This window comes from Alosa alosa, chromosome 4 (assembly GCF_017589495.1).
Source record: "Alosa alosa isolate M-15738 ecotype Scorff River chromosome 4, AALO_Geno_1.1, whole genome shotgun sequence".
Taxonomy (NCBI): Eukaryota; Metazoa; Chordata; class Actinopteri; order Clupeiformes; family Clupeidae; genus Alosa; species Alosa alosa.
Window position 1 is genome coordinate 30,445,580 of NC_063192.1, and position 21,544 is coordinate 30,467,123.

Here is a 21,544-nt window from a genome sequence, read left to right on the forward strand (position 1 = left end):
CTCTTCTCCATGGTGTCTGCTCTCCCGTCGGAGCCAGTATGAGGTCATGTCGAGGTCGTAAGGCATGATGCAGAACCTAAATGATTTATTTAAACTTTTGAATCTCGAAGGAAAACGAGTATGGAGACATTTTAGAATATACCAACTATATGTATGCCTACATAATTAATTAAGCCTATTCAGCATTCACTCTAATTATATAGGTAAACGTTTCTGATATTCGGAGTACTGAGGTTGTTGTAGGCTAGGCTGTGTTTTCTTTGCAGAGGCCAGGCAGACATCTTTATTATGCGCATAATACAGCATTGCATTGGTAGGATTCTTTTCAAAATAAAAGTTGAAAACAACAATACGTCTGCCAAACATTTTCGGCAAATTTACGACTGCTGTGTGGAGCTTTATATGCATTTGGCAAGCAAGATGGGTTGTGTAGCCTACAATTTCATCTCACAAACATGCAAATTATAAACAGATGGGCTAGGCCTATATGTTGTTATTTACCTATCCTAATTTATGTGAAAATCGGAGTGAAATTAAGTATGTTCCTTCACATCAACATATAGTGGAGACACCATGGAGACAACTTGAAACTTGGTGGTGTTATGACATCACCTGTCCTCCCTTTAGTTACAGTGTGAGGGGCACTCCACAGATCTGAGCGCTTTAATTTAACTCTGTATTGTTTACAGCGATACAGTACACATCTGCAATAAATCTTCCGGTTGGTCTACCGAGACAGGCCCATTTGTATGCATCGTTATAACCGAAAACATCCTCTACCCATTAACATTCTTTCCTAGAGTCTCTCTCTCTCCCACTCTATCCACCTCCTTATCTCTTTTCATGCTCAACACTGGAGCATGGAAAACAGATCGTTAATGCCTTTGTTCAAGAGCAGTCTGCACCAGTCTGGCATAGCTACAGAGTGTTTTTGAAAGAGGGACGTTATAGTGTTGCATGCAGTTATGTCAAGGCAGCAGCAGTCCACATGATGTCAACATGGACAGATTGAGAATAAGATTTCAATAAAATGTGAACGTGAATTCCATCATAATGTTACTCGTTATGGCTTTATAAACGTACGTTACCCTTGCCTTAACATTGCAAAAGAAAGAGGCCACTAAATAAGGAAAACAAATACAAAAACAATACAACGTGCATTCGCACCATCTTGTTCTAATGTAGGTTTATTTATTCTGGAAACAGGTGCATAATTTTCAGTTTTTTTCCTTTGCGTTAATTTTCATCCATTGCTGGTCAGACATGGAACGATTCTGCTTTGTGCAGCTGTTTGTGTCGGCAACCACAAGAGCGCAGAAGGTAAGGAGGAATTATAAAAGGCTTGACACCAAGAGAGACCGGCGCGCTTTTGTGAGAGAAAGAAAAATGATTTATTGCCAGCAACGTGGTTCAAACAGAGTTCACGGAGAATTGTAGTATACTCACGGAGGCGCTGAGTTATGGTCTTGCTGAGCTAGTACATCAAAGATTGCTGCTCAAATACAGCGAATGTACTCAACCATGTGAGACACAGGAGACAAACTAAACTTATTTTGAGATTTCTACTGTCAAAGCGATGTAAGAAGCACACCATTTGATTCTTTCGAAACACTGCATAACAACGTCTGTAATAAGATTTCACTGCTGCGTCTGCCGGATTGCAGATAACTAGTAAGCTGTTGTCCCCTTGAAGTCTAATTAATTTTTACACCGGAAAAATGCTGTCCCCATGTAATTTAATCAAGATTTCATTCCGATTTATAATTGCGCAACAAATGCTGTTTGGCCCTTTTTCATGGTCTTTAGGCTAGTGTATATGCCTTTAACTGCCTTTAACCACTAATTTTAACTGAATTTACCAAACATAGGGTTAAAAGAATAAAATAATACGATGCAGCCTATTTAGACAACACCAATTACAATGGCAGGTAACTTTGGCAATTTTCATGTGCTATTTTTTAAAATGTTGCAGAGTGAATCTACTTGCATGAAATCCACACTTCTGTGTAGTAATATTTCATGTTAATGGCGTTGCAGCTTGTCTGAGTTTGGACTTGTAATATGCATGCTGAATGCTTCTATGTGACAAGCCTTTTGACAGCAATTCACTGAGCTCTGGATAACAAATCGTTCCTAAAACAAGATTGATTTTAGTGGTGCAATTGAAGAAGATAAGGGCAAGACCGCCTTCTTGATACTCTTCCTTAATGGATGTATTATAAAATGTGTGCAACTTTGTGACTGAAGCGACAAAGTATTTTTTTTTTGTTTGTTTGTTTGTTTGTTTGTTTTTGGAGGGGGCAGATTGCTTTGCCTATTGGTCTGATTCACCTCCTGGTAACTCGACATTTGAGTTTGATAATCTGCGAAATTAAAGTAGTTGGAAAGCCTTTCTGTTCACTAGAAAAACGACATTTTATATCAAGGCTGACTATGATTTAGAGTTAGCTAGGCCTACTGGTAACGTAACCTACTGTGCTTCTGGCTGATGCAGTTAAGTTATTGGTCAGGCCATGTTACTGGATCTCTCCTCACTGCACTTCAGAAGATCTGTGTTACTGACTGAAAGGGATCAGAAGCCTATTGGCGGCAACTCTGAAGAGTGGCTTTCGTGGCACACTTGGAACAGTAGGGTTGACTATGCATCCAGAACGCGCATCGCCCATTCATAAGCCTATATTGAGAATGGACTATTTTCGATATGTGTACAAAATGTCAAATGAAATTATCGTAAAGTCAAAAGCGACTACTGCGTCTGCATGTGTTTATTCTCAGCAGCAACAATTAACAGTTAAAATGAACACGAACGGGTGTTCATAGACTAGTTATAGGCCATCTTGTGAAGCTGGACCAAATAATAAATGTTTATTTATCAACAAAAACGTTAAAGTAATAATGTCAAATCTTAAAGACAGCTAACCTATGCATTAGGCTACTAGCTTAGCTGTCTGAGCTTTATACCAGCCTGTCTTATTGAGGGCAATAAATGCAAAGCTAGGGCAACTTACTTCTGTGAGGGCTAGGTGAGGCGAGATCACCTTTTACAAAATACATAGACTATAGGCTACTAATAGCATTTTAAACAGCCTATGAGGTCAACAAGTTCCTTTAGGTCAGCTTCATAAGAGACAGATTGGCCTATAGGCTAAACATTTCCATGTCAAGAAATCGTTTGTTTTTCCTAAGCACTGTACAGTTCCGGCTTTCTTTGTTCTTCGGGACATCGATGTATTATGACGTTCATTTTTCAGTCGATAACATGACTCGAAACAAAATAAGAAGTGGTACAGTTCAAGGTTGAGATGCATAGACTATCACTGTGCAGAAGGGCAGTTGCATATGCTATGTCACTAGTCGGTAGCAACATAGTTTAGTTTGTGCAAGAGTGAATTCTATTGTAAGGTTCTCCGTCTTTGTGTCGCAATGAGTGTCAAAACGCCTTTGTTTTGACCACTCCCATTTATGCAATTGAAGTCGATTGCCTTCAGGTAAAAGGTGCACTTTCCCGCAATACGTGACAAGTAGGCTCTACGAGGGTTGTTCTGTCATGTTTATTGAATACACTTTCAATATAATAATGAAATAAACTGTTTATTATAGCATATGTCACACAGTCACAAAGACCGATGTAAAAAAACTCAGGCCACATATAAAACATTTATTAAGGAATAAACATGATAGGAGACCATAATAAACTTCATTTGCTATGAATATATGTAGGAAAATGACAAGAGATTATCGAAAGGACGGCAAAGATTACTCGAGTTAAATAACATGGCAAGTTTTTCCCAGTCCACCCGGGCTAAATTGTTTAATGGAACCTACCACATATAAAAGCCGGTCGATGTTACTTTTCAGGTCCGGAGATGTCGTTGTGACTTCACTTAAAATTGGCACACAGGCTAAATCTAATGAAGTTCTGAAATGAAAGCACAACATCCACCGATGATTGTCGTAATACGCAGATATCACTTATCGTTGCCTAATCATTACTGTAGGGTACGCGGTTCATCTCTCGTCTCCAACTGCCAGTCATACAATACAAGCCCCTCTTCTCGACCCTTTAAAAACATAGCCTACATACTTCTTTGTCTCGCCATGGATACAATGTTTTGTTTTATTTTTCTTCAGAGTCATGTGAGGAATACAAAACTGCCTGGTATGCCGGGAAAGACTCTTTGTCCGACTCCAAGTTGTCGGACAGCTGACAACTCAAGCATCATTTGCCTCGTGCTGCCATTGGAGGAAACTTCCACGTGACATAAAGGTTTACTCATGTTCTCATCGTATGAATTAGCTTTAACAGTTATTTTTTCTGCCCTTTCCCCCCTAGCGATAAAGATAAAATTATATTTGCAGAAATTAAAGGAATTAGACAGGAATTAGACCCACTACAGGACATTCCAACATTATCAAAATGTTTACAGTTAAATTGAATACTGATCAAACTGATTTCCATCAACTCGGCTCTTGTTTAGCTAATCATAAATCTTATTCCTGTCATCTACAGGATGGAAGTTATGCGCAAGTGTTTGGCGGTGATCTGGAACACAGCGCGGGACATAGCGGAGGCCATATCCCGGAACTACCGATGCGCACTGACTTTTCTCAAACAAGCGCTAATCTTGGTGATGTCAGCCGTATCTCAAGTGAGATTCACGCTCACTGGAGCTCCCAGGGCCCCACGGACAGAGGTCCAAGCGTTGCAGGAGATGCATGCTCGAGCCAGAGTGTTGAGTTTTACCCTCACTGGCTTTCAACGGAGCACATATACCCTTGGATGAAAGAGATGCGACCGACCCACAATCAGAAGGTGGTTCACTCTACTTCAAAAACAGGTGAGACAAGTTACAATGTGTCAATCACCGTTGACTCTACAGCCAGTAATGACAACGATACGATTAGTATAAGAGAATGACAAGTGAGCAATGAAGAGAATGTGAAGTGAGCAATGAAGTGAAGTTCTTTGAAGAAGATTTGTTTGTTTCTTGACGGGACCCTGACGTTTAACACAGCTTTAGTGACTAGTAAACTTCAAGCAGCGACAAAGCCTTATTGTATAATATTATTCGATTCTGATCATGGGGCAAGTCTATCAGATCACCTCATGACCACAAGTCTACTCAGGTAACAGAACATCCATCTAAGCATGGGTCATTAATATGGCTAAGCCCACTAGAATGTTGAGTTTAGTTGGATGCAGTCAGGTGTAACACTTGATATGGATCAATATGCTATTTTAGAATCATGTATTCATGATTGTCATCTCTTTTTCCTGAGGTTAGTGGTATAGGTCAAGAGATCAGCTCTGGACTAATGTGCATCAAAACAATTTTGGACTGAAATACAGAAGTATTTTTGCAGTTCAGGAGTGTGAATGATGATATGCAGCAGAAACCTTTTCTTGCTGAGTTGAATTGTAGTAAATCCTTAAGTTATGAGGCTCTTAGTGCCATCCATAGACTGTGAGGTAAAACAGTATACAGTCCATGACCTGACTTCAGAACTCTTGAGTACTTAAGTTACTTGATCGGATGATGCTAAGTTTCTTAAATGATGTGCACACATTTTGGCACATGGTGATTGAGTCACTATCTGTACATTTTTACTTTGCACCTCTCGATTTAATGGCCTTTGTCTTTAACCACAGAGCAGAGAAGTAATTAAAACGTAATGGACTCCCAGTAGGACAGACTTTCAAATGAGCACAATGTCTAATATTCTACACTATAATGCCTATTTCTCTAAAATGGTTAGAATCCAGACTATCTAGGATTTTGATTTCATACATAACATCATTAAATATGTAGAAATTGCTAAGTGAATATTAAGTCTCCTTGACATGAAAATGAAACCATTTATGCATTGTGGATTCAGAAAGACTTTACATTATGAACCAATGGTGAACATTTTAAAATACTGCATGATTTAAGAGAAGAATTAAGGTGTAAATTGCCCAGGAGGAGTCAAGTGAAGTGAAGCCAGACTATAGTTGTACTTAAATTTTGAAGTGAAATGATAAAATGATAAACTGCTTGCATTTGCTGTATGGGCAGCTAAGACGAATGGTACAGAGCGGTATAGCAGTCTCCTAGTTTAAACCATTTAAAATTGGGTGCCGTGCACTCAGACACCCAGTCGATTCTTCATAACCCATTTAGAATGCAGCCACAGAGGCAAATGGGTTGCAGGCCAGTTACTCTGCTGAATAGGGGTCGCTCTGAGGATAGGACACTGAGCAAAATATCTTTGAATTCACAAAGAAATGTGACTGACTTCTTAAGAAGAACCCCATGAAGAAAGCTGCCAGCAAATACTGTTTTTAAACATCAAACATGAAGTAAGAATTATTCCTGTCTCCTTGTCAGTATTGACACGGAAACCTTTCTTTGTGAGAGAAAACAAGATATCTCTAGGCCAGGCAAAGTGATTTGACGAAGACACTGATGATCTGTCATGTCACTCCACAGGTGAAGCAGGTGGTGGTTCTGATGGAGCCCATCTCCCGGTGACGGGCAGGATTGGCGGCTTCAAGGTGAATAGCAAGCGAGCGCGCACAGCCTTCACCAGCTCACAGCTGCTGGAGCTGGAGAAGGAGTTCCACTTCAGCGCGTACCTGTGTCGCCCGCGGCGACTGGAGATGGCGTCTCTACTGAAGCTCAGTGACCGGCAGATTAAGATCTGGTTTCAGAACCGTCGCATGAAGTGCAAGAAGGACCACAGGGAACGGGTGATGGCGATGGGACGAGTGAATGCCTCTGCAGCAGACATGTGTCATCGCAGCCCAGCTGGACCCCGTCTCCACCTCCACACAGAAGCATTAACACCTGTCAGCAAGGTGACATCTCTTTACCACCCCACACATACCTGCTCTGTGCGATACCTGATCACACAGCAAGGCTAAGTACTGGCTATTATATGCCTACGGCAACCAATTCTGATAAACCCAAAGGCATTAGACATGACAGCAAAGGAAAGCCTAGGGACTTGGCCATCTCCCAGCCCATTTGCACTGTTCTGGACCCTGAACTGGATCTTTCTACAGCATTTGGACTTGTTGGGTCACCTTCTGCCTTAGAGGGTGACGACAGCACACACCATCACCAGGGTCAAGGGCTCTCTCTGACCTCCCATACGCTCACACACCTGTAGTCACACACCTGCGCAGCCGCCTCTGTGCGCCGGGGCACATGCGTCCGTCAGGTCCCAGTCAACAGCACCAACTCTCCCTGATGTAGCGCCCAGTCGGCGGCTTCACACTACTACGAGAACTTGTCCTCTCCAGCTGCCAGGTCTGTAGTGGGGAGCCAGGATTTGTGGTGGTGAGCATGGTGATTTAGAGGGAATTGTTAACTTTAATGAACTCCATACATGTGTGGTGTTCCTGGGGAGGGTGCCGAGAGCAGCCCCCTCTCTCATTATCAGTGTGTGAATGGGAGGTTCTGGCTGTGGACAATCTTGCCTCTCTCTGATATATTGCTCTTGGCTTGTTGTGTGTGGATCCCGGCCAACTTCCATGTTTTTGTCTGTGCAACTCAGAAACAAAATGTGTTATGAAAGGGAGGCCTTAATAACAGCATTGTTGTCCTCTTAAGATTTACATTAACTTTTGTCTGAGATTAAAGTTTAATTGCAGGGTGTGCATGTTTCAGTGCTTTGAAGTAATCCATCACAAATCATCTTCAGTATGGTATATGTAAAGGATGAGAAAAGCCAACAAATCTTTTGACTCCTTTTAACATATTTTCTAAGAGCACTGTTACTCTTAGACAGTCTTAGTCACTGTTGCTATGAGCTGACTGGTACATGTGCGTTCTCACTTACTGCTAGGTATGAATTTGGTATGATTAACCACAAGTTCTAAGTTGAACTGAAAAAGAGCAAATTGAATGAACTGAAATGTTCTCCCTTGTGCTTCATATGTACACTGGGAAAGAGCTTGGTCTCATTGTACTCTATGGGTATTTGTATATTATCAAGTCAACTTCTGATAACTACAGCCATTATTATTGCCCCACTGACATTGACAGAAGTGCATGTTGAATGTATGTGCTCTAGTTAATGCATTTCACCGGGATTGTGGAAAACTTAATATACCATGTTTTATGGAAGGGAATTTAAAATCTCTGAAGCAATATTTTTACCAGAATATGGGGATGATTCTGCATGTGTGTATGTTCCATGGTTTTGTCATTCAAGAATACAAATATTTTCTTTGAAGGATAATTGAGAAATGTACATCAAATGAGATTTGGTTATGGTGATTCATTTTGTCTAATAAAATGATGGTGGGTCTTGAAAAAATAATTAGTTTGTTTTTCTTTTTGTTTGGTGATATATTTGAACACTATTCAATGAATCATGTAGTGCTTGCAGAATGGAACGTAAACACAGACATGTTAGTTAAGCTAGTCTCACAATAAACCTATTAAACTAACAAACAATTACCTGGAAATCCAAAGAAAGGGAAGGTAAACTGCTTTTTACAGAGCTAGCACCATTGTACTTTGTATTCTTACAACATAATCTGTGCATACATGTCTCCCCACCTCCCCCGTCTCCTTTTCCTCCTCCATTAATCATCAAGACAAGGCAGTCTCTCCAGCGCTCCAAGCACGGCTCTCCAACCCGCTGGGTGAGATGACAAGAGCACTGCCAAGACACTCCTCTAGCCCTCCACAGCCTTCTCATCTCATAGAGTCAAGCGCAGCACATACAAGTCAGGACGAGCAGGTTTGGATTGCTCATCCTTCTCTGCACAGCCCCATTGTCTTCTCCCGCCCCACATAGCGCTCTGTTAGTATGGCATACTCAGTGCTGGCAATGTGGCCATGCGGGCTGTTATCCAGGCTTATTAATTCAATTTAATTAGTATGTCATCTCGTGTCATTTTATATACTAGCTAGCAGATAGACATTTTCCCCATTAAGAAGTTGCAAATTTATTTTCATTTTCAAATTATCTGATTAATTAATGTCATTCCAAAGAGCTCAATAATGATGCCTGAAATCATTGGACAAAGGAATGATTGATGCTGTTGAGCAAGTAAAAAAACAAATGGCTATGGATTATTTACTATAAATGATCACGAGTGGAATAGCACCAGGAGCATCAATTAAGCAAAGTCTGTGGCATGGCCTTTTTAATAAAACCAATTAATTGGGAAACTGATAGTCTTTCAGCCAATAAAGATTGGTAGAGAAAATCAACTGATCTGCTTCACCAGAATGATTAGCAATCTACTGAAATCAGAAGGTCTCCTTGAAGACCATGTTCTTCTGTTTTCATTTCATTTTCAAATGATGGGTTCATAAAACAATAACGCAATACACCCCCAGTCAATGATCACAACTAAAAACATGTCACTGAAAATCAAGATGATATGATTTTGGAAATGTGGCTTTGTGTATCATTAATAAACAAATTGGTATGGATCCTAAGATGGGCCAAACTTGTCAATCCTGACCTCAAAAGTTGAATTGTACCGTGGTGTTCCGTGTGTGTAATTAAACCTCTGTCCCCTCGTTTCTGCTGCGTGGCTGCTGTATTCTCCGCCAGTGAAAAGCACGCCCGGCTGCTGCTCTGTAGTACAAGCGAATCATCATCCATCACAGCATGGCTGTGTTCTTTATGCAAAGCAGGAGCTGGCCTCCCGGTGGCCTCTCTCTGCACCACCATTAGAAATGCATCTCCCCTCCAGTTCCTCCCGCTGGATATTAAAGAGAGTATTTTCATTAAACGGCAGCCTTTTCATATTGCTTTGTTCACCAAACCAAAAACGGGAATGTGTTCCTTAATGCAACTTGTTCAGTGAGTTGCAAAGCCGTGGGAATCATTTCTGGAGTATGCACATAAAGTGCATACAGTACATAAGCCTGGCTTTTTATTTTTAAGCAGGTGAAGGTAAAATTCAGACAAGTGCATCCACTGAGTTGCATATGCCCTCTTAAAATGTAATGACCTGAACAGTAATTTTCTCCAAATATAATACGAATTATCTCATTAAAGCGTAAGAAGTCTTAGGTGGACACCTCTATAAAATGTGAGGCCTGGATGCAACTTAAGAGTGGTGTCTTGGCCATAACACTCAAGGCATAATGTCAAAGAAAGTGACTTTAAAGAAGACAAACAGGACTGAGGTTCATTTGAAAGCAGTTAAAGGGAATGGAGGTTTCATAGTGACGGTGCTTAAAAACTATAGATAGACTTGAAGAGACAGCAGGCAAAGTGGATGGAGTCTGAATTGGATTCTTTACATTCTTGTGTGCATTGGCTGACCAGGCTTGATTTATGAGCACATTAGGCAGCTTTACACAAACTCTGGCGAAAGATCAGAAAGGGGACGAGAGGCTGCTGTGGCCACTCACACAATAAAGTTGCCTATTTTTAGAGGCTCTAAACCACAGAGAGCAAACAGCATGATCTCTGCTCCACATAGCGAAACGACGCGATGGAGAGACTCCTTGTCGCCAGCGTAGAGGCTCCATCTGGATGTGAGCACGTTTTTAAAATCAGATTTCAACTGCTGTGATCAAAGAATGATATTTGATTTAGGGTCCTACATTATAACTCTTGAGACTAACTCTGGGGGACTGCTTACATACTTCCCAAACCACTCATGCCTTTCATAGGAGCAGTCCAGATTACTATCTGTGTTCCAAGCAAACGCTCCGATCATTATGTATCATTTGCTGTGGCGATTGTTTGCTTGTAATAATACGGTGTTTACAGATGCTTACAGTGTGTTTAGTTGTGTGTGAAATGAGCCATACTTATGAGAGTGCTCAACCTCTGTTAAGTAGAGCCTCCTAACTGCATTGCAATGACATCCGAGTCACTGTTATTTGTCCTAGTTAATGGACAAAGACCTATTCTTTCTTGCATGCAAGGTCAAGGGTGCAATTAAGCGATCCTCTGAGCATTTAAGGATGTGTTCCGATTCTGCTCGCCCCACAAGGTACGCATGTGCATAACGACTCTGCCAGGGCACTTGTATAGGTACTCTAAACGGGCCCTAACTGGAGTAGCCTTTTTTTCTTTTCTGTGCTAAAAAATCAAATATGTTTTTGGAGATTATGTTCATATTGTCTAGACTCCGGTGCATCTGAGGACAGTAGAGCTGTGTATCCTCTGTTCTTGCTCTCTCCTCACCCACATCATATGACCTGTAAGACACAACCCATTCATTACAGATTGAGTTAGGTATCCCAAAATCTGGTTACGGATCAATTTGAGTACAAATCAATTAGTAATAACAGATGGTCCACATGGATCGGAAATGTGTGCCTTTTCCAGAAATGTCTTATGACAGACTGTAATTTTAGGGGATAGCTCATAATAAAATTGGATGTGTGTTTAAAAAAGGCCTCCATGGCCCCAGCTGTGGCGCAACTGGCTGGGGCACCTGCACCGTACGCCGGCCACCTGGGTTCGATTCCTGCCCTGTGGTCCTTTCCGGATCCCACCCCGACTCTCTCTCCCACTTAATTCCTGTCACTCTCCACTATCCTGTCACATTAAACGCATAAAAGCCCAAAAAATATACTTTAAAAATATATACTTTAAAAAAAAGTAAATAAATAAAATAAAATAAAAAAGGCCTCCACTAACCACTCCATTCAACTAACTTTAGCCATTTCATTACATCTGCATTCTGGCCTGCTACAGTTGCAGTGCTCGTAGTGTTCCTTGTCCTACTCCTAATGGCCATTTCAACGTTTCATTAGTGTTTCAAAACAAGCACGATGGCTGCCCCCTCAAGGACACAAAGAATGCTTATCCAGTGAGCTCTCTAACATTAACATTTCTCTGTCTCTCTCTCTCTCACACACACACTCACACTCACATACACACACACAGGGCATGCACTGAACTCTTCTCTCTAGAGCCAAGGCTATGTGTTTCTTCCAAGGATTGTAAAGTATTATTTTCCAGTGTCACTTTTATGGGTTTTCTTTATTTGTCAGTGCAATCATGCAGAACCCAACATGAGCATCAGTCAGGTGGATGAATCATAACTCGCCTGCGAGGGCTCATCCATCTGATGTATTTGACTTTCTGCATCATGTGTTACTGTTACCATCCCACAAAAGTGCTGCATTATCAAGATCAATAGCATCTGAAAGGCAGCCAAGTTGATTGGTGGCTTTCAGTGGAATAAATAAGGAGAGGCAAAAATTAAGCCAATCATAAATGACAAAAACAACTTACTATAGAATGGATATCCTTGTTGTTTAATAAAGGAGCAATAGTATACTACTAATACTGGACTTCTATTCAACAAATCAAATCAAAAATGTAACTTTCACATTCATAGAATTCCATTTCAGAATTTCACAATCATCCAATTCTGTGACATAATGACAGAAAAACAAAAACAGAAAAGTGACTGGTGAAGACAATTTTCCATCACTTTTGTACTAACTGTTAGAGGTACACAAAGAAGAAAACAAGCATATGGCATTGTGATGACACAAGCAGTCCTTCCTGCAGCATTCTTTAACCCTGCTAATTTCCCCCCAGTGAGGAAGCCTCCGGAAACAGGGTGGTATACGCAACTACTCTTGCCAATATGACTGATGGCTTATTGTCACTCTGTTTGGAATAGAGCCTGCTGTGCATCCCCGGACTCCTGCTAGTTGCCTAGGCACTGACATTCATATTCCCGGGTAAGTAACTCACGACGATGCCAATGGACAGACTGGTACAAACAGACACTGTGCAGGCCTACTGTGAGCTCAGGGAGAATGTATTCATTACAATTTGCTGCTGTTTTCTATGTCATGTCACATCAAGTGAGATAGTTCTCATCAGTTTGCAACATTCATTCCTGCTGGTCACGAGAAGCCGGCTAAATATGTAGCAAACAAGGCTTTGTTTCCCAAAATAAAGCCCTCAGAACAAGTAGTGTCTGTGTCAACTGTTATCAGCTATTATTCCAGTCTCAGTGTTATCTTCAAGGTACTTACGCCTGGGCAAGTTATCTTCTCAGTTTCATCCCCCCCTCTCTGACACTCTGCAGGCCAGTAGCATCTCTGGCTGACGTATGTGTGCTCTCCTTTTGATGAAGTGCACGCCGGGCGCAAGTACATAGATTGCCTGGCCTCAGGCCATCATCAGCGACAGGCCCTGCACTGCATTAGCGGCGGTGACCTTTCAGGCTGCCGGTGACAGTCATCTGTCAGCGCGGCGTCACTCCCAGCCACGGCGTCAGGGCCTTTAAGATGAGGAATAATTAGTCCCGACAACCTTCGCGGGTTAAACAAGGGCTGCGTGTCATCGCCAGACACATCATTTCACATCTCTGTCACTGAGGGCAGGGGTCAACACTAACCATCGATACGATACGACTACAGCCCCTCTCTCTCAAACCACCCTGCCTTTAACATATCATCGTAACCGCAAGGTCTGGAGGATGAGAGGAGTACCAGGGTGCTAAGACTCTTGCTTCCAGGTGCCGACTGACAGGGAGTGGAGGGGCCCGGTCCTGTGTAGAGGCAGAGAGACACAATTAGAGCAGTGGGCAGGGTCTTTATACGCTCCCCACTGCTGCCAATGTGCTAACAGCAGCTGGCAGCCTTTACATTGGATGGCGATCAAAATGGGGCTGGTGAGGTAGTGGTTGGACTCTGTTCAGTTGAAAGATGGAGATAGAGACAGAGAAAGCCAGAGAGAGGGAGAGAGAGGTGGGGGAGGAATGACCATCTGATCTGTTCATTCTGAACATGGGCCTAAACCATTTCCCATCTCATCTGCCCTGGCAAATATGCACACTGCTAGAAGACAATCTGTTAAGTAGGTGGTTGCCAGCTCCCCACAAGCACTTTACCCAGGGACCCATGCACTCTGTAAACGCCTGCTACTGCTGTGCACTACGGACAAGCGGCTGCACGTTGGTGCTCAACCAAACTTCAAAGCATTCGACGGGGAAACAGGAAACTCAAGATACCTCTGGGGAGCTAATAAATACTGCAGCACTCTCAGGTACAAGGAATGAGAGAGAGAGAGAGAGAGAGAGAGAGAGAGAGAGAGAGAGAGGGAGGGAGATAGGAAGAGAGCGAGAGAGAGCATGAGGGGGCCAACATTCAAATTTAGTTTTAATTTACTTTAAATCTGGCCAAAGGCTATTTCTGACTTCAGATAATCCCAGTGTGTTAGCATATAAGGCACAGGTGAGGAAGAGATGCATCTGTTTTTATCAGTGCTTCTGTCTCTCAGTCTCTCTGCGTCCTGCACCTCTAATTCTCCCCTCCTTCTCTCATCCCCACCCCCCCCCCTTCCTCTTTCCCCAGGATGAAAGCCATTACAGAAATACAATTTCTAATGCCTTCACACAGGTCTGCGATCGACTGCAAACAAATTTATATTCCAGTGGTAAACAGAAAGCTGCAGAGATTTATTTATTGAGCGGTGAGGAGAGAAACAAGTGAGCGTGTGAACCCTGGGTAACCCCACCGCTGACATGAAGATGGATCAGTGCACCATGCAAATGCACCCAGGGAAGGGATATATTGCTCTCAGTCATTCAGCACATCGCCAGCCTGTAGAATCCCATTAACTTCCCACAGCTGAGGCCATATTTCTGGGCTTGTAAGAACACACTGATATGTTGTTGATTATGTGCAATTGTTTTTTAATCACTTCAGAGCTACAGTAAAAACCCTTTATTGGTGTGCTGACAAAGGAATTCCACCCAAACATTTAGTCCTTTCTGTTAACACGCTTGTTTGGGAAGATTTTATATCGTTGCAATAATATTAATTAATGGTGTTACTACTAAGCCTCAACAAATAAACCAGAATTTAAGGCTTTTAAGATTTCAAAATTATAGAGAAAGGCACTTTATTTTTCCTCATCTTCACTGATAAAACTAGAATAGTTCAAAGGTTTAACATAAAAGCCATGACATGTTTTTGTTTGTTTTAAATGTATGGTATATTCTGTTTGTGCAAATGTGCAAACCATGTATAGTAGTACATGGTTTGCACATTCTGTTCAGTAACAATAAATTCATAGTAAAATTGTTGTGAAAAGTATTTCATTTCCCGACATAGTAGATTTGTTGTGAAAATGTAGACCATTTATTTATTTATTTTCCAAGAACTTTGAAACACCTGGTTTAAAAAAGCCAATCAGTGTGCATTAATGCTAAATGAAACATAATGAGCTGTCTGTCTGTACAGAATACACCATTGAATGTTCTGTTTTTGGACATGAAGGACTGGCCTTCTTAAACAAATTATTTCAAAATTGTCATTTCAGAAAGTTAGCATACACCTCAACTGAATAAAAAACGCAAGTCAGCCATTGGTTCTGTTTGCCTGTAAACAACTGCCGGTTTTAACATGACCTGTCGGTGAACCCCGAGTCAACAGCTGTGCTTCGACCTTTGGTCAAAAGGGAGTCGGCTTTGAACATAATAGAAATAAATGAACGCAGGTTATTTGAAATGAAAAGCGAGTTTTCCCATCCCATTTGGGGCCTGCAGTTTTTAACATGCATGTTTACACATACACACACACACGCACGCACACACATGCACGAACGCACGCAGTACCACTGGAATAAAATTAGAAATTATCTGTCACCGCTGAAAAGACTCTGAAATGTGGACTTATTATCTATGAAGCAGTTACAGAGGTCCACATTGTGAAGTTAATCAACTCCTCATTTAAACGCTGAAGCTGTAGTCTGCGTGCACATCTTCAAGTCACATTGGTTAGGACTCTATTAAGGCTACACTCCCGACCCGAATGCATGTGGTTGATATAGCATTAGCCTACAGAACCTCAAGGAAGGAACTTGTAGTGCTATAACTGCAGTCCACGATTGGTAGCCTGCTGCCTCCAATGGCTATACCACGCATCGACCCACACTGTCAGGCCCGTGTCCATGTGATGTTTTTGCTGCCGACGTGGAGGAATCAAAGCAAAACTAGCTAGATATTGCCTATAAATAACGTAGATCCTTTTAAAAAAAATAGTGTCGCGGTTCATTCTAAGATAAGCAAATCGGAATCGTTTTGAGCACACACGATAGCCTAATATTATTACATTTCCAAAAAGTAAAGTAGCAAGTAGCTGACACTAAATTTACGAAAGTAAAAGAAAAAGTAAAGAGGAAAAGATGAATAATAATTGGGTCTGAATCTGACACTGAAAAAGACTTGAACTAGAATGCTGATCCCATTTACCTATTCTAAAGGGCTTCTGTATCAGCTGGAGTCACGTGATGCAGGGTACTTAAAATTGTGGAATAGCCAAAGTAAAATCACTAAACCTTTGCGTTTGCTTTTTGCACTCCACAGTCATCACACATGGAAGCTAGGATAAAAACAAATCCACCGCCGCTACTTACAGCATTTTTAAGTTACCACCAGAGCGGCTATCACAACAACTCAGCCATGTCAGTTTAGGCCTCTAGCCAACTGTGGTAATTGTGCTATTTAAGAGTTAACTGCATAGCCAGCATCCAAGTGTAAAACAGGCCATTTAATATTCAAAAACCAAATAGGACTGAAAAGGCGCATACGGTGCGTATTCTGGTAAACTAGTTCATCGGTGCCATGTGCCCTGCTGTTTTGGATGTGGGGGATGTCCACCTATTGGCCAAGACTGAGAGGGCACGTCATCCCCATCAATCTCAGATCGAATCTTTCTGTGAGGCATGTCCTTATCCAGGGTTAAGCCACGATCCATAATCGCTGCGTGCACGGTGCCCGTGAGGCCAGGCTCTGAGAATAACTAGAATTAAGAAGAATGTAGAGGAAAACCGATTATGAATTCTTTAGAAGAATTAATTCACAACGAAGCAAATGGTACGGAGAGCGCAGGCCACCGTTTGGCGGAGGGCAAACTAGAAGATTTCAACTCAAGGACTAGTCCACAAGTTAGCAAAGGCGTCGAGGGATTCGAGAAAGTTGAGACACAATGCTCACAGTATTGTTATTCAACTTTCTCCGGCGATGCAAGTGATGTGTTCAGTCTTCCACACCCATCCGGCTATGCGAACGCCAAGCACTCCCTCCAAACTGACGGTTTTTCTGTGACATCTATCCGTCCTCAGCATCAGTTTCTCCCCTCGTTATTCGGTGCCCGGGCGCAGGCACTCGATGCTGGTTACTCTCCCTCCACAGACACTTCAAGGACTTTCCCCGAAGCATTTACCGACTCGGGGCCACTGAACGCCTGCACTGAAATATTCAAGGACAACGGGCCAAGATTTCACCTCGCTATTAAGGGCAACCATACTTTTCAAAATGTCGCAGAGAAGATGCCCGACTCCAGTTATGGCGGTAAAACATTTGAGTGGATGAAGGTTAAGAGAAATCAGTCTAAGATGGGTGAGTTAAAAAGTTCTGCCAACTTTCTGCCTGATTAGTGATGTTACTCTAACATAGTTTATCCTCTGTATTGCTTTTAATGAAACGGTTCTTTAAAGATGTTTTCAAAGTAGCCTAGCCTTACTTTTTAAACTCCACCCAACATCTGTGTTGTTTGGACGTGATGAACGCGTCAAGACTGATAACACCTAGCCTAATAGAATAACTTAGTTCTATACTATAACGTATTCTATCTGTATAAACATAAAAGTTGTGTTAAAACTAATGGACAATAGCTCATACTCTTTTGAACAAACACTTTAGCTTAACAAACAAACAAACAGATCATGTAAGAGTAAATATTGATCCGACCAGTTGTAATAAGAAATAGTCTTAAAATACCCGAAGAAGAAATACAATTATCCACCTGAATACAGTAACTCTTTCAGTGCAAGTGCAAGTTCCTCTTGGGTCCTTTTGGGTATCTGTTGGGGTAACCAGCTCCCCTACAGGTTGAACACTGAAAATCTTCCTCACATTTTCCAACATAAAATCTCATAAGCAACTGTCTGCATGGGAATGATAGTGGAAATATTTAGTTTTTCAGAAAAATATGAAATCCCATCAAATCATGCTCTAAATGTAGCTAGTAGATATCAACAATAGCATTTAAAAGCTTTTCTTTCTCCCAATAGCCCCTAGACAAGGAAGGTAAAGAACACAATCACATGTTCAGTGTTTTCACAATAAAAAAGGACATTGTATGAAATAGGCTATATCTACAACAATACTGGAACATGGCAAAAAAGACCCGCGCTGACCACACTTCACTGTTGGCATGCATTTGGTTTATCTTTGTCTCTCTGTGCATCTGTTTATTGGATTACATAAAGGATAATAATTAGCAAAATACAGATAGATAATTATACATAATATGTATGTGTGTATTTTGCTGATTGTTATCCTTTATGTAATTTTATAAAAGGGTGCCAAGCAGCACAAGACACACCCCTTCCTTCTAATCTTCTTGCTTTATCTATCTGCTTGTATTCTTGTTATTTAATGACACCATCTGTGGTGCCAGTCAACAGACACTCCTTCCCAAAGCTTATATTTCCCAACGTGTAACCTTAGAGTGTAAAGCGTGGATTCCAGTGAGAGGCTGAATGTAGGTTAGAGTAATTCTGTCGTTAATCCATTGTGCTCTATGTGATGAGTATACTGAGACAGTAGCTCTGGATGTTATTTATCAAAGTGTCTATGTGCCTCATATTCAGGCATGCATAAAGGCTGCACACATGTTCCCCTGTAACTTGATCTTTTGGTACAGTGTATATATTCCCAGTGTGTCATTCTTCAATTAGGGCCTGACAGCACCTGAATTACAGTGGGCTGGATGCCCAGATGACTGAGGCAATGTGTATCGATCCCCATTTTCTCCCCACACGCGCGCGCGCTCGACTCGGCTTAACAGGCCTCGCTGTTCTCCTGGCGGGCTGGGGTTGGCCCCGTCAAAGTGCACGAATCATTCCTCAAATATTTAGCTTGATTCCTTTATGCCTTTGGCCAGCGTTGGGTCTATTATCTTAGAGCTCATTTATCAGGGAGGAAGGTGTGCCCGTGCCCTGCTTCCATTTCAGAGGCAAATTTCCTGATTACTTGATGAAACTTTTCTGCGGTTCTCTCCAAGATTTCCCCCATTCTAAGTGGATGTGGTGAACTTGACTTCCTCTCAAGCAGATGAGGTGACTCTTTACCTGGCGTGAATCTCACCTTTTATTTAAAGCAAGCCTGTGGATATTTAAAGAGAACAAAAGGTTGAACAACGAATAGATGTGTTCAGTAGTTTATTGGAGACTAAGAATATGAATGTGTCAACGGCTCTTTGATAACAAAATTAATAATTCAGTTTTAGGGTTGAAGGTTTGGATGTGGCTGGGTTGACTCAGGCCTGAGCAGTACTAACATCCAGCTATGTTAATGATGTCATCATTAATGGATGCATGAAAGGAAATGGGGTATTGAGACTGCATCAAATATTTAGAAGTGCAACAGAAGCATAATAGTTATTATGCTGGAAGCTATGCATGTTCTGACTGATTCTTATATCTAATTGCCTGTTGTGTAAAATATTTGAAAGCATGTTAAATGCTGACCTATAGGCAGATGAGCTTTCTCTGACCATTAATATTTAATATAGGTATTAAGCGACAGAATGCTATACACAGGTTCAGTGCCTTTTTGGTCCTAGTTTTAACATATTTAAAATATGCCTTTGTACAGACTGTAGCCTATGTTTTTAATTATTTCACTAGCAGCAGGGACAACAGGGATCACCTTCGACTGCAGTGTGAAAGTGAACAACAAGATACATGTATTGGACAGACTCCATTTGCAGTGTGGGATAGGCCTATGGTTTGATTTCATCCTCTTAAGTTCTTTAAACAAATGGAAAAAGACAAATGACAATATAATTGGTTTACAAGAGTCTAGAATTTTTCTGTGTTTGGTACAATGTCAAATTACAATGTCAACATACTTTAGACCTTCACATTAATCTATGCATTGTAGTCTACAGACTGCTCAATACTGAATCTAACTAGAGTTGTTTTGATGTGAAGCCTAAGACAGCTGAACAAGAGTTGAGGGATAGGCCATGGATTATGTGTAAAGATAAAGTAAAGACTATATACACTTTCAAAAATCTGCAGAAGATTTGCAATATATGAAATATATGTTGCCTGTCTGTTCATACTAAATTCAAATAGAATGAAACCAGCCTGAAGCCTTATACAACTTTGCTCTGTTTGCCTTCAGGCCTACCTTTACCTGCCTTTAATTTTGAAACGTTCATCCTAGGATAAGTTGTTTTGTCAGACTGTGACTATTCTTTTATCAGTTAAAGGTTGTCCTTTCATGCATTTTTTATGTTGTTATTTCAGCTAAAATGCAGATGCCTTGTGCTGCAAGATATTTAGCAACGGAACACCAAATGCCAAGCGGCTGTTACCAAAGCGAGAACACCATGCACGGCCAGCCTGCCAACGGAATGGCGAGGACTAACTTCAGCACCAAACAGCTGACCGAGCTGGAGAAAGAGTTCCACTTCAACAAATATCTGACACGGGCCCGACGGGTGGAGATCGCCAGCAGCCTCCAGCTGAGTGAGACTCAGGTGAAAATTTGGTTTCAGAACAGACGCATGAAGCAGAAGAAACTGCAGCGAGAGGGCATTGTCCCCGGACCCGGGCATATGTCTGCTCCAGAAAGGACAGCTCTCCAAACGCGTTAGCTATAGTTTCCGCAGCTCGAACCTTGTCTACATCACCTGCCGTCAGCGAATGAAGGGGAACTCGGCAATGACCGTTCGTAACTCTCTACAGTGGTTTTGGAAATACAGGGTTCGCATGTGCCTGCGTGCGGGCACGTAATTAAGTAGCCATTTATTGCAAATGCACTTTATAAAATATTTACAAAGATGATTTAGTTTATTGCTATTTATTGTTTTTGGAGGTTTATTAACATAGCTGTTGCCTTTCAAAGTATAAAGTAGCCTATCATTTATTCATTGATTTATTATAATTTAAATGGAAAATATTTTGGGTCAAAATGCACATGGAACACTTAGGCTACCACGTGCACTATGTAAGTTTTGTTATATTTATTGATGGAAATAAATTGAGCTACATTTGATCCACCTATTTATGAGATTGCCTAACTAAGTCTTTACTATCAGGAATGTTTAATGAAACTTTAGCTTTAGCTGAAATAGCTTTGCTTTCTGACAAACATATAACACTTGCGCACAAGAAATGTGGCCATTGAGTGTGACCAGCTGATTTTTAGGTTGCAAATGCACGTGTTCATTCTACCAGTGCTTTTATAAGCTTCTCCTTGTCTGTAAATTAAGGCTTTTTATAATGAACGCTATACGCCTCTAAAGCCTATTACGTGAACTGGTTTTAAACCGAGGGCCTTGACGTGAACAAGTTGACACCAACTTTTCTTTTCTAATGACATCAAAGCGAATCTCTGCGCTTTTGGAAATCGTAACCGAGGTCATATTGGTAGTATGTAACTATAGGTTACTTTTTGGATGTATCTGAAGAATAGGTTTCAACGTTATCGACCAAGTATTTAAACTGTTAGCCTAAGTGGCTATTTAAAAAGTATTCATGTTCAAGAAAGTTCTCTCTCCATTGCTCACTAGTCCCCCCCAGACTT

The 21,544-nt window shown here is 41.3% G+C and overlaps 2 protein-coding genes across 11 annotated transcripts in view; both read left to right on the forward strand.

Annotated features, from left to right (window-relative positions):
• LOC125293052 (homeobox protein Hox-C4a-like) overlaps positions 1 to 8,298 on the forward strand; it is a 43,090-nt gene extending 34,792 nt beyond the window's left edge. For 7 of the 10 annotated variants that reach the window (XM_048240677.1, XM_048240674.1, XM_048240678.1 and 4 more), the window contains 3 exons: positions 4,132 to 4,267; positions 4,511 to 4,838; positions 6,471 to 8,298. In XM_048240677.1, the coding sequence (XP_048096634.1) occupies positions 4,592 to 4,838; positions 6,471 to 6,904 (681 nt within the window). In that variant the 5' untranslated portion in view covers positions 4,132 to 4,267; positions 4,511 to 4,591 and the 3' untranslated portion in view covers positions 6,905 to 8,298. Of the gene's footprint in view, positions 1 to 4,131; positions 4,268 to 4,510; positions 4,839 to 6,470 lie in introns of those variants that run through there. The other 3 variants (XR_007193314.1, XR_007193313.1, XM_048240673.1) reach the window with 1 other exon arrangement.
• Positions 8,299 to 16,699: 8,401 nt separating this feature from the next.
• Positions 16,700 to 21,250, forward strand: hoxc1a (homeobox C1a). The gene is made up of 2 exons (XM_048241360.1): positions 16,700 to 17,341; positions 20,263 to 21,250. The coding sequence occupies exons 1-2, from the start codon at positions 16,777 to 16,779 to the stop codon at positions 20,610 to 20,612; spliced, it is 915 nt and encodes a 304-aa protein (XP_048097317.1). The 5' UTR covers positions 16,700 to 16,776; the 3' UTR covers positions 20,613 to 21,250.
• The last annotated feature ends 294 nt before the right edge of the window (positions 21,251 to 21,544 follow it).

Bases quoted from the DNA above. Each gene is read 5' to 3' on its own strand.
- hoxc1a (XM_048241360.1), top strand. From the start codon at position 16,777: ATGAATTCTTTAGAAGAATTAATTCACAACGAAGCAAATGGTACGGAG. The intron at 17,342-20,262 runs GTGAGTTAAAAA...TTGTTATTTCAG, and splicing joins GAGAAATCAGTCTAAGATGG to CTAAAATGCAGATGCCTTGT.